Genomic DNA, 14,039 nt, shown 5'->3' with positions numbered 1-14,039 from the left:
CAAGCTTGGAGTTGATGTTTTTATTTCTTCCCTGTCTAGAAACACTTTGAAAAATCAATTGCTAAACGAACTAAAAATAGAATTACCCCCAAGCCGAAAAGCTTCAGATGCAGGTGTTTTCCTAAATGGAAGAGAAGTGCAACATGTTAATTTTGACGTAAATGCATGCAAAATGGAAATTGATAAACTTAGGGCATCAATTGCTAATAATATGAATTATGAATACAAAGGCACTCAATTAAGAACGTTGATCAAATGCTTGTCTATAGACCCTTCATTAAACTTTTAGAGAAAAGAATAATAATAGTATTTCTGGTTCTTCAATTGTTGCAAGGAATATTGCTTCAACGCAATTTATCAACTGAAATAAATAAAAAATTTAGCAGTGAAATTTATGATCTAAATCAAAAAAATAATCATGAATTCTATCTTCCAAAAGGGGAAGAAATAAGATGTGTGTTGTGTTGTGAGAAAACGGAGGAGATTGTTGGAAGAATGAATAATCTGAAAAAAATCGAAATAAAAAAATAATCATGAATTCTATCTCCCAGAAGGGAAGAAATAAGATGGGGGCTGTGTTGCAAGAAAATAAAAAGTATAAATGAAAAATTACCTCCCACGGGTTCCAAAAAAAAAAAAAAAAAGTGCTATTGAGGTGCCCCAAAAACATTATTGCCGATTAAAAACTAATTCAAAGGAAATATATGTAAAAATATATTTATCTCAACAATAAATCGAAAAATCTAGTATTTTTTTTTAAAAATTTGTTATTAACAACATATATGCAATATATATATAAAGTTAAATATACAACTCCACGAGAACTATTTTGCTTGACTGGCTCTGTTTATTTCATCAATCCAATTATTTTTTCTGAAAAAGCTGTATTTATCTGATGAATTGCTCATGATTTAAAAAAACACATCAAACTTATGACTTTAAATTTGTGATATTTTTGAATTTTTTATTGTTTAATTACCTCCCAAGATTTCTTGATATTTTCTTGAGAAATACTGAGCCATGATTCAACAAGAATTTCAATTGATACTTGATATGTTATGTTTTATGTTTGGTTCTTGAAAGCCAAATGCTCAAATTTTTTTCGAGCTCTTGATTTAAGTTCCCCAAATACCTTAACATCATAAGGTTGATATTTTGATGTTCCCCCGGCTGAACCAAATATTAGCTCAATTTGATACTCTTGAGCTTTCAACTTAACATTTTCTGCTCGATGAGTAGGAAAAATGTCCCAAACTAAGGCACATGGTTCACCATTGGCTTTATTATGAATCCATTCTAAATAGGAAATCAGAATATCATCATTAGCTCATCCACGTTCAGTATGGGTAAAAATCAAATTTTCGTTTGATTTTTCAGATTTCTTCTCGGACCTATTCGTTTTTCCTTTGGCAATAATCCAAAGCGGCAACTTTGACCCATTTGCATTAATTGTTGCGATGGCCATCAAAGTTAATTTCTCGTTTTGGATTAATTGAATCTTAACCGTTGGCACTACAATCTTGTGTAATACTTTTGCTGGGGTGTTCGAAATTTTCCAACATGTTTCATCCATGTTGAAAATCCTTTTTTTCGAATATTTCTGAGAAATTAATTAATATTATATATCTTGGAAGATTTGAACATTTTCATTATTAATATTCGTTCGCCTTTCTGCATGTGGTTTTTCATATGATAGTTTATTACGCTTCATGAAATCGCTTATAAATGTAGTAGACGCGCAAAATCGTTCATATTTTGGATTACCACTTAATGATAACTCATAGAAAGCTTTCATCTTAAGTGATAATGTCGCGAGCCCAAAACCAGAGTCGACTTGTTGTATAATTTTTTCTGCCAATCTCATTTCGGTTTCTTTCGAAAATACCCTACGATTTGGATGCCTATCGCAATTTGGAAACCAGTCTTTATTTTCATTCCTTTTCTGGTGCCAAAAACTGAGTGTTGATTTAGGAATGCCAGTGGCTTCTTGAATTCGAGTTAATGAACCACGTGGCAATTCCGATTCAGTTAAAATATCCATGGTGGGTTGAATATTTTTTGACGCGTGAGTATCGTGGCGATTGGATTTGATCTTTTTGAGTTTATTCAGTTTTTTTTCCATTTCCTGAATAATAAAGCTTTTTGGTTCTTCGTCGAATATCATTAGAGTATATGATTTTGGCGCCAAATATGAAAAAAATTAATAAAAAAATGAGAGATGATAAAATTTATAATATTTTCTTTAATTAATGCAAATTTAAGGTTATCATTATTTAAATCTTTCGCAACAATTGGATAGAAATATGAAAAAATTACCACAAAAAATTTAAAAATGTAAGAAATCATTTTTATTAATAAATAGAGCTCAACAAATGAAAATTTAAGATTCTCATATGTAAAAAGTCAAAATAAAATTTCTTTTTATAATTTTTTTGTAAATACGACAATTTCATGATAATCGCTGCTTTGGCGCAAAATTGTGAATCTCCTGTAGCTAATTACTGTCGCACTTTGAGTTTCTAAAAACGACATTTTTTTAAATTATTGGAAATTATCAAACATGAACGTTCTCGATCTCAAACTGAGATTTGGGATTCGAGTCCCAACTAACTGTTTTCGAGTTTCGAGAACAAGAATAACGTCATGACAGAAATAAAATGAAGTGAAAATATTTTTTTCAATTATTTTTTTGACAAAAGTAACGGTTCGATTTACGATCGAATGGCTGTTTTTATTTTAACTCAATTTTCTGCCAAAAATTAAATGTTTCAAATTTTTTTGTGGTAAATTTTACTACAAAAACTCTCAATTTTCGTATCGTTTGTACGAATAAGAGGTAAATATGGTTATTTAAAATTTGAAAGAGAGTAGTGTAAGCGAAAAAAACTCATTAAAAAATTAACATTATCCATAATAAAATCGAACCAAATTTTTACCATGTTACATAGGCACCTTAGTAAATATAATTTTGTATTTTTTTATAAAAAAATTGGAATCGCAAATTCATTATTGATTTTTTCGATATTTTCAATATTTTAAGATGTTATGAATATATTTATATACTCTAGCATATATACTTTAATTTAATATATCTATTTAAAAGTAATACAGTATATATAAATTTTTTCAGCGAATTTAATTTTTTTTCATATGCTACTAGTTTGTATTATTGCAAAAAATTCAACAATGGGATTTCATAATAAGGCATGTTGTTAAATAGAATATAATTAGTACTTTATATTTATATAGATCTAATCAAAATTCTTTCGTACATTTTCGTGAAAATTCAAATTTAAGTAATCAAAAATAAATAGCCATAGAATTGAATTGCTGCGTCTTCATTGGTAAAAAGCCAAAAATAAGCAAGAGTACTGTCAATAAATGGAAATGAAGATTGCTGAGGCTGAATGTAATTCATAATAGAAAATAAATATTAAACGCATAATATGTAAAATATTGAATTATAATGCATATAAAGGAAAGGCAAAATTGCATGTATAATAGGAATATTCGTTTATAAGTTTGAATTAGTAATAAGTAATTATTATAATTTTGTACAGCCAATAAATCAATATATCATATATTAAAATACTAACATATTAAAATACTAATATATTAAAATACTAATATATGAAAAATTCCCTATTATAAAATCGACAAATATGATATGGATATACAGATTAAATCATAAATACAAATTTAATCTATAATACTTAATTAATCAAAATAAATTATAATTTATTGAAAATATTAATTATCAAAAAAAAAAAAAAATGGATCCATATGAAATAAATAAAGGGATATAGATTTAACTGTATCATTCATATTGAAAATAGATAATTCAAAAATCTAAATATAAAAACATTAAAAGAAATTTTTACTTATATTATTCATTAGATTAAAGTTAGTATAATATTTTATTGTTTGGAATATTTAAGGAAAATTGAAAGAGTATGGAGAAAAATTCATAATATGATTTAAAAAATGAAATTGCTTTTATATTTGGAATTGCTACTTTTTAAGAGCTTTAACTAGATTGGTACTAAAGAAAAAAATACTTTAATAAGTGACTAGGAATCAAGAAGACCACTTCTTTAAATAAAAATAAATAGTTAATATATATTTTTTTATTCATCAAAAAAAAGGGTGGGATCAGGTCTTTTTGCACACCCTATACTTATAAATATTTAACCATTTATCCTCTATTATTATTTAATTGCATTTATGGGATCTACCTTATTTAATATCTTTTAATTCAAATTCATTAAGTAAAATTACTTTTATTACATTTCAAAATACTTTTGTTTATTATGTATAATATTTTATCAATAAAAAGTTTTATTAATTATATTAAATATATGTATTTTGTTTATTAATAGATTGAGATAACTTTTGATATTAAAAAAAAATTTACATCTCATTTTATAAGTTATAAAAGAGAGCATAAAATAATGTAAAAAACATTGCTTATATTTCCATAAACTAATTAATTTAATATTTCTCTTAAAAATATAATATTTACTCATATTTTTTAATTTTATTCATGCTACATCATATTTATTCATGAATATATATATATTCTGATTATGCTTTTATAAATTGGGGCTTTATAGATATTTGTTGACATATTAACAATATTACAAAAGATTAAATTAATATTTTAATTAAATGATAATTTAGAATGTTACTCTAATTGATAATACTTATTTTTATGCGCACAATAACATAATAGATGTTGAATTACCTTATTCTCTTCATTACAATGTGACGACTAGCTAAGACATTATTACATGAAATTATAATACCCAAATCAACAATGTCAAAATCTCGAATATGCTTTTGATAAATACATAAAATTATCTTTAATAATTTTTTTAATAAAAAAAAATATTCAGATTATATACAATTGTATATAATAAAAAAAAATAACTAAATTATTATTTTAACTTTCTAGGATATCAAGAGATAACATTATTTCAAATACTATCAGTTTGATCAATAAATATGCATTTGAAGATTATTCTTTAATTACTAATGTTCATATTCTCAATTACATTTCAAAATTTGAATTCGGTGAGTTTATTAATAAATTCACCAGAGAATATTAATATAATAGACTATGCATTTAAGTTATGTATAAAATATTTTATTAAATATTGAATTTAACATTTAAAATCCATATAAATAGCATATGAATATTCATTCACATAAATTATTATTAAAAAATTGAATGCAATAAGTAATATATGCCAAATAAGCCTTAGTAATGATTTAAAACTTAATTTAAATGTAATTACAGAATCAATATTGAATTCATTTCATTGATATTAATCTTAAATAAAATTATATCTTGAATTAGCAAACTGTATGAATGATGAATTAATGAATAAAGGAATTGTTATATATTATGGCATACTCACAACATTTTATCACATATTTTATGTTCTTATATGTTAAATCACGGGAATTATTGTGTTGTATTTCACTCAAATAATAGGAAGAAATTCCAAATATTCTTTTGATTTACAATAAAAAGAACAATTATTCATATTTTTCCATGATAATCCAAATTTATTTGTATATGACTTTATATTTATAAATTTTATGGTTAATTCAAGTTTCTTCTTCATATTTTCTCAGCATATTCTCATTTTTTCAGTATTTTTTATAGTTAGATGTTGTCATTTGTTATTTTATGCATTTTTATATAATTTCTCTTATTATTCTTTTTGATGTCTTATCACCATTAATGGTGGCATTTTATAAATCTTTAGAAATTTTTATGGCAAAAAATGTAAAACATAGAAATCAAATTTGAGAAGGAATATATTCTCACAAAAATATTAATAACAATATAGATAACATCAATGAATAACATTATGAATAACATTAATGAATAATATTATTAATAACATCAATGAATATCATTATGAATAACATCAATGAATAACATTATGAATAACATTATGAATAACAATATAGATAACATCAATGAATAACATTATTAATAACATTAATGAATAATATTATTAATAACATCAATGAATAACATTATTAATAACATCAATGAATAACATTATGAATAACATTATACAATACATTAATAAACAATAATATGAATAACATTATACAATACATTAATAAACAATAATATGAATAACATTATACAATACATTAATAAACAATAATATGAATAACATTATGAATAACATTAATAAACAATAATATGAATAACATTATGAATAACATTAATGAATAACATTATGAATAACATTATACAATACATTAATAAACAATAATATGAATAACATTATGAATAACATTAATGAACAATAATATGAATAACATTATACAATACATTAATAAACAATAATATGAATAACATAATGAATAGCATTAATGAATTTTTTAAATCCATTAATACAAATGACATGTTTTTTGTGATTAAAAATGTTGATATTTATTAACACATATTATAATAATATTATTCTGCAGAATCCACATTTGTCATCTTTCTCATTTAGCTCTCTATATTGCATTATAAAAATAATGTAGATATTTTTAATCAAGTTGATGAGCAATGCAATTTTCACAAGTTTTTATATAATGAATTTTAGGAATAAGTAAATTAAATATAATTCAGGATTGACATTTTATAAATTTACAGAAATTATCTTGTCGAAAAATGTAAAACATAGAAATCAATTTTGAGAAGGAATATTTTCTCACAAAAATATTTTGAATGTGAATTTTTCAATGCTATTCAAAAAATCACGCATAATTGTAAGGCATTTTCACTTTTTGATAACAAGGTATTCAAATTCTATTTTTTGCTTGGAGAGTACCGATGATGTTTTTTTAGTTGAAATAACAAATACAATTTATTCAATATTATCAATCATATATTCTACAAAAGGAATTATTGATTTAAATCGATTATCCAGCAATCCTCTTGAACATACATTTGGACTTATCCGAATGAAGTCTATATATCAACATACGTTTCAAAGAGGTTTGGAAGCTATCGGCAAAGTACAATTATTAAAAAAAATTTAAAAAATTGTAGGAAATGGTAATGTCATCTGAAGGAAATCTTATTATGGTCAAATAATTTTTAATAACTTTAGTTTCTTCAGATAAAAGTGTGTATGCATTCCACATTCCCATCAAATTATAAATTCCATCTGGACCATAGGCAGCTATATTAGATATAAAATTAATTGGTTTATCAATCAAAATATTTGGGTGTTCGCGGATTCTTAATTATCCTGCAAAGATAACCATTTCATTTTGGAGGTTTTATATTGCAAAATGGAGCCTCACCATTTTTTGTTATCCATTTAATTTCTGGATTATTTATGAAGGACGAAAATTTTCGTCGGTAATCCCACTGATTTATTGATATTTGCAACTAATGTTTAAAAATAATCGATTCGTCAGAGAAAACCCAAGGCAACAAATAATGAATCGTCAAAAAAATTCCTCGCAAAAATTTCATTCGATACTGTTTTTTAGCCATGTTGGGGCTTGACTTTGCCTTGAGACCGTAAATTTTGTAAGCTTAGTGACTTACTATATTTTATTGTTTGTTTGAAAGGCTTTTGGGTTGAACTTTATTATATTTAAATATCTTAAAGAATGACAGTTTAATCTTTTTATAATCAATGGTTTATATTATTTTTTTAGTCCAAAACGATCGGATACTATCAAATAAATCTGATGATTCGGTTACTATAGAAATTTTTCTATAGAAAAATATGATTCAATTTTATTAATTCCAATTACTAATTTTAGGAATAATGGGTTAATTATAAATATACAAATTATAAAAATTTTTAGAAATCCAGAACTTACAATAACGGAATGTATAAATTCGTCAATTTTTTTGAGCCATTATTGGATTATACATACTAATATTAATATATGTAATGGCTTTCAGTTTAATATGTTTTTTGTTTTGTTAGAATTAAAATTGATATTAATTTATAATATTATATTTAGTAATGAAATATGCTCCATTTGGTCGAACGATAGTAAGTTAAATTATCATTCAATTAGCTGGAATGTCAACGTTGCCCATATGTAGAATTGGAAAAAAATGGCATCACCATCTTGGCCAGAATAATTCGTTATTCTTCAATAATGACGATCTGTTGTCTTTGAATTACTCGTTGCTGTACTTTAGAGCTTGTTGTCATTCCTGATTATGTATAATATTATTTTTATTTCTATTAATTTCTTCATTATTTTGTTGATCTATGATAATATTATTTCTATTATTGAAGTGATTGTTATTGTTATCATCTGTTAATTGTTCTTGAGCTTTAATTTCATTCTCAATCTCATCAATTTGTTCTTGTAACAGGATTCTAAATATTGTGGATTTAATTTTAATCTTTTGTTTTGTAATAATTGTACCTTTTATTCTTGAATCACTATGCATTGAAGATGCATGTAATTTTATATTTCCTTCATTAGCTGTAATTGTCTTTTTACAATAACCACATAATAAACCATTTCTTTCTTTCATTAGTTCTTTAATATTTGGTATTCTATTAACTTGGTCCATCCAATATTTAATAGTCGCCCAAATCCATCCTATTTCTGATTTTTTATCAACTATATATTTGTGTTTGGTTTTCATATGTGAAGAAAATGAACCCTGATTCATAGTAAAATAATCACAATTTCAACAGAAGCAAAAATAAAGATTCTTATGATAACTTTGATGTTGGTCTTGTAAATTAACTTGTTCCCAATAATTTTCTCTTAAGCTTCCATCCTCTTGTGTACATACGAATGGTCCAACACCTGGCCATCTTTTTTCAATTGCTAAACTAATACCAATAATTGGGAAATACGAGAGCAATCAGAATTGACAATTAGATTTGTCAACGGCACAGATTTGAAAAGGAGAACATTGCCTAATTATTCAAAAAGAATCTTGATTCATTCGCATTTCGAATTTGGAAACGATTTTGTACGAGTGCTTATTTTATGAAACATAAGTAAAAAAAAGATCGATATTTCTGCATGAAGCTACCTTCTATTATTGAGATATTCTGATATTATTTTCCATTGATGCCCGTGGGTGTTAGCATCTCAACATTGAAGGAGAATAAATAAAAACAAAAATATTATATTTTTCATTAGTGAATGTATTCATCTTTGGTATCAATAACTCTTTGTAATCTCCATTCCCAGTTTAGAAAAGTATCATTCAATTCATTTTTTGGAATGTCATTTAAAATTCGATGACATGAATTTGATGTCTTAACTCTTCAGGGGTTTCAAATGAATAACCCTTGAGCTTTTCTTCGATATTACCCAAAAGATAAAAATCTGTTCACCAGGTGAATATGGGGGATGTGGAGCTTTTTTCATCTGGTTCGAGTCAATAAAATTTGTGGTGATGCGATACAATTTTTATCAGAACCATCATTGAATCTTTGTACATGTTTAGATAAAATATTATTCACGTAGTAGTGTGCATTAAACTTTTGATTTTTAAAAAGACAGTCAACTAGAGCAAAATTATTTGGATTGAAATATATTGACAACATGAATTTTTGAGAGAAAATTTTTTTTGATACAATTTCTCCTGGGTTATCCCCTTTTTGTACTCATCTTTATCGATAATCATAGTATAAATAAAACCATGATTCATCCCCTGTAACAAAATGCCTCTAGGAATAATTTTCGCAGTTCTAATGAATTTTAATAGTTAAATACATAATCGAACCCGCACTTTTTTTGCTCTGGTGTAAGAGAATGGGGTACTCGATGAAGGTGTTTGCAAACGAACCCAATTTTGATTAGGTGATCGTGTACAGTTGATCTTGGTATATTTGTTTTATGGGCTATTTGACTGACTGAAGAACAAGGGAATTCATCAAGCACCTCCAAAAGTCTTTCATCAGTGTTTGATGGTTCAGTGAAATTAATTGATTCTTTAGACTCATTACTATTTGTTCCGATTGTTCCTAATCTAATTGCTCTAGTAATACTTTGATACGATTTACAGGAAGCTTCATATCATTATAAATTTTAACAGCTGCCCATCCTTTTATAATGAGATATCTTGCGACACTATCTTGGTCAATCATTTTTTGTGTGTTTAAAATGTGATAAAAATAAAATTTTCAATATTTTTTGTAATTAAAAATTTAAAATTTCCCAAATTGTCTGATATATTCGATAAATATTATATATATATTCAAAGTGTATGCATACGCATATGCGAAGTGCTATATTATAATATATTGATATTAATTGAATTAATTGTCTATACCCTGTTTCCTGACAAATCCGGACAAACCGTCACATGACTTTTGAGTAAATAAACGATCAATAATCATTGAAATAATTGAAATAAAATTGTTTATTTCACGTGACACAGGGATACCCAAGCAGACATTGAGTGATTGGCAAAAGCATCGCCTAGCACCTGGTGGTCAAAACTGGTTTCCGAATGAATCATCGCAGTTTCAAAAATATTTACTTCCCAAAGAAACAGAAGATTCAATTTTTGCATATATATTTGAGGAATACTTGAAACCAGGAATACCAGCAAACAGAAAAACAGTTCATGATGTTGCCATTAATGCATTCTCTTCTTCAGACACTTTCCAGGTGGAGAGGTTCTGTGCTTCAAATTGTTGGATTGATAGGTTCCTAAAATTCTACAATTTGAGTTTGCGGAAACCACATGCCGAAAGGAGAACCACCGTCAATGATGAATATGCACAATATTTTCTTCGAAGACTTGAAGAGATAATAGATATTTATCTTCCATTTCACATTATTAACTTCGATGAAACCAGCTGGTGCCTTTATATGGCTCCTACAGAGGTTCTCGCAGAAAAGGGACAAGAATCTATCAAAATTAAAGCCAATGCAGGTGAAAAACAAAGAATTACTGCATTTGGTTCAATAACCTGCGAAGGTTAGAAACTCCCATTATGGGTATTAGCTAAAGGTAAGACACCCAGATGTCTTATCAAGTTTGGGCAACACCAAGAAGTGGAAATGCGTTTTTCCACTAATGGTTGGACAACTGAGAGTGTAATGCTGGATTACCTTCGGTGGCTCCATCAAAGACATGGTGGCCTCCCTTCATGTCTCATCCTGGATGTGTACCCAGCACACAGGACCGAGGCTGTTCAAGAACTTGCCAATTCTCTGGACATTGAACTCCTTTATGTTCCTGCAGGAGGAACTTCTCTCTATCAACCCCTTGATAGAAGAATTTTTGGGGAGCTCAAAGCCAGAGCACTTCACCAATTCATGGTGAGACAAAATCTCTTTAATCCCCCAACCTCATTTTACGATGTTGGGGTTTCGATCCTGATTGATTGCTGGAATGCGATCTTAGAAAAAAATGTGGAAAATTCATGGAATATGTGAAAAAAATAACGCCACGGCCCATTAAATGGTAGAGGAGCTCATGGTACGCAGTTGAAGGGCTGTTTAGTAAATATAGGGTGTTCAAAAAGTCATGACCCCCCCTCCTATCTCAATGAATAAACAATTTTAGATATTCTTGTTTATTTATGTGATATAGTATTCTCCATTGTTTTCTATTATCCACTTCAATCTTTTGATCCATTCCAAAAACACGCTTTGAAGCTCTTCAAAATTGACGTGTTCCCATGCCGTTAAAATTTGAGTTTTTAATTGATGTTTCGATTTTATCTCTTTATCTTCCAAATATTTTTTTAAATAACCAAATAACCAAAAGTCGCATGGGCTGATGTCAGGAGAATAAGGTGGGTGCGGAATGGATTTAAGCTTTATTTGATTTAATTTTTTGTTGAACTAAATTTCCTTTGTGAACTTTACAATTGTCCATATGAATCATCATTTGATCTAAGTCCAATTGATCCTCATCCTCATTTGTATTTTTAATTATTTCTTCAATAATATTATCGATGAATTAGCGTTGATTATATTTTTTTGCCTTTTGGTAGAAAATCAATGCATAATAGGGAAATTTCCATTGAAGAACATTGTCAGCATGATTTTTTCACTGTCAATTTTCTTTTGGGTACGGGTTGGCACTTCATCTCGTGATGCTGCATACATATAAGAACTTTGATAATTAAAATAAAACCATGACTCATCCCCAGTCATTATATTAATGAAATTTTTTCTTTTCCGCTTTTTTCTAATATTTTTAAAATTGATTTTGACATATCGACTCTTTCCAATTTTTGTTCTTCCGTCAAATCATGGGGGACCCATTTCCTAGTGAAGCGCCTCAATACCATGTCCTCATAAAGAACTTTTAATACAGTATTTGGAGTCACTGATAATTGCTTTGCAATTAAGCGGGCTGAAATAAATGGTTGCTTTTGAAGAATTTTTGAAATTGGATGAACAAGATCAGATGGGGGTCTCCCCGTACGTTCCTCATCAAGGCATGAAAAGTCACCATTTTTGAATTTTCTACACCACCTTTTGACTGTACTTATATGAACTGTATTATTTCCCAAGACAGTGAACATTTCTCTGTATATGGCTTTGTATCTTTTTTCCTGAGAGGAAGAGAAATTTAATAATGAATCTTTGTTCGACGGCATCCATGAAAAAAAGTGACGGTTCTTCTCAAATTTTTTGCGTCACCAAAATTTAAATTAAATTTTTCTCGATATGCAATTAATCAAAAATCACATATTTCACATATATAAGATCTTCATTAACTATATTTTAATATTATATGAATATTTTATTTATAAACTAATCACAGCCCATAATAGGAGGGGGGGTCAGGACTTTTTGAACACCCTATAAAAAAAAAATGAAAAAATTTTGTTTTTAACGTCTTTTTATTCAATTTTAACGTACATTTTTAGAAAATTGGTGGGTTTACAAAAAGGTTATCGTCTAGCGGTTTGTCCTGATTTGTCAGGAAACAGGGTATATAGAGATGCTAGCATTTCTACAGGACATTATATAGAAGATGCTTTCATTAAATATTTGAACTACTTCATAAGTTCATAAAGGTATGAGTTCTCGTGTGTTTAGTATGGCTTCCTTTGAAGTCAGCATATGTGAAATTATACAACCATTAATCACAATTAATTTACATTTATATGCACGAGCAATCACTACTACAAATACCATACAAATAATTTTCTACACTAATTTTGGAATCAGGAATTGTAATTAACATGTCTTCCTTATTGTAATAAGGTATAACGACATTGATTTCTTCATTATTAATTTTGAAGTCTGGAATATCAATAATTTTTTCTTCAACTTTTACTACTGGTAAATCACAATTTATGTTTTTTTGTGTAATAGAGAAATTAGGAACATTAACATTAACTGGATATTGTTGAACTTGTGTAACATGAGAAATGTTTTTATTTGGTCTAATTTTGTTATTTAATAATTGTAATGTGTCAGGTCTGATTGATAATGTTCTATTTATAATTCGAAAAGTATCTGGTGGTTCAATTAATAAAGCCACCCTTAAAAATATTCGTTTTATTTTAAGCCAAACAATTGACAAGGTTTATTTCAAGTCAGAAATGACGAGGTTTGTTTGAAGCCAAAAACGATTCCTCTATTTTTTCTTTTTCCAACTTTTTCAATATCACACAAAAAGTTGTGAATAATTGTGAGACTTTCCACTTTTTGAATGACCCCAATCAAAAAGTCGTGAAAAGTAAAATAATATAAAGAAAAACCTGATGTAAGGATGAATTTTTGAAATAATTTTAACCATTTGTCATCTGACATTGAGATATCTTTTGAAGGAAGAAGATTTTTGTCTGAATATAATATATATTATCATCATATGATGATTGAGATTTCCTATTGTACCAGAAAAAGAATACCATTTCATGCATTTGTTATATAAGAGATGGCTCATTCGGTTCAGTGAACGTGAAAAATTTTAATTTCGAGATTGCAGATTTATTACAGTGATTACAATAATTTGATGGTCAAATGATTATAAACTATATAATAAAACATGACAGCTCTTAGATTGCGCGGAGTTTCCATCCAGTTTATTAATTTGGCATTATTTG

At 27.2% G+C, this 14,039-nt stretch overlaps 1 protein-coding gene across 1 annotated transcript; it reads right to left on the bottom strand.

Moving 5' to 3' along the window:
* Positions 1 to 1,618: 1,618 nt before the first annotated feature.
* Positions 1,619 to 2,041, bottom strand: GO595_001289 (DDE superfamily endonuclease containing protein; the record flags this gene model as incomplete). Its single annotated transcript, XM_067914071.1, has 1 exon — positions 1,619 to 2,041. The coding sequence occupies one exon, from the start codon at positions 2,039 to 2,041 to the stop codon at positions 1,619 to 1,621; it is 423 nt and encodes a 140-aa protein (XP_067778589.1).
* Positions 2,042 to 14,039: the final 11,998 nt, after the last annotated feature.

Source organism: Histomonas meleagridis (genome assembly GCF_020186115.1).
Source record: "Histomonas meleagridis strain 2922-C6/04-10x chromosome Unknown contig_123, whole genome shotgun sequence".
NCBI lineage: Eukaryota > Parabasalia > Tritrichomonadida > Dientamoebidae > Histomonas > Histomonas meleagridis.
Note: the sequence above shows the minus strand (reverse complement) of the source record. Positions and strands in the feature narration are given on the sequence as shown.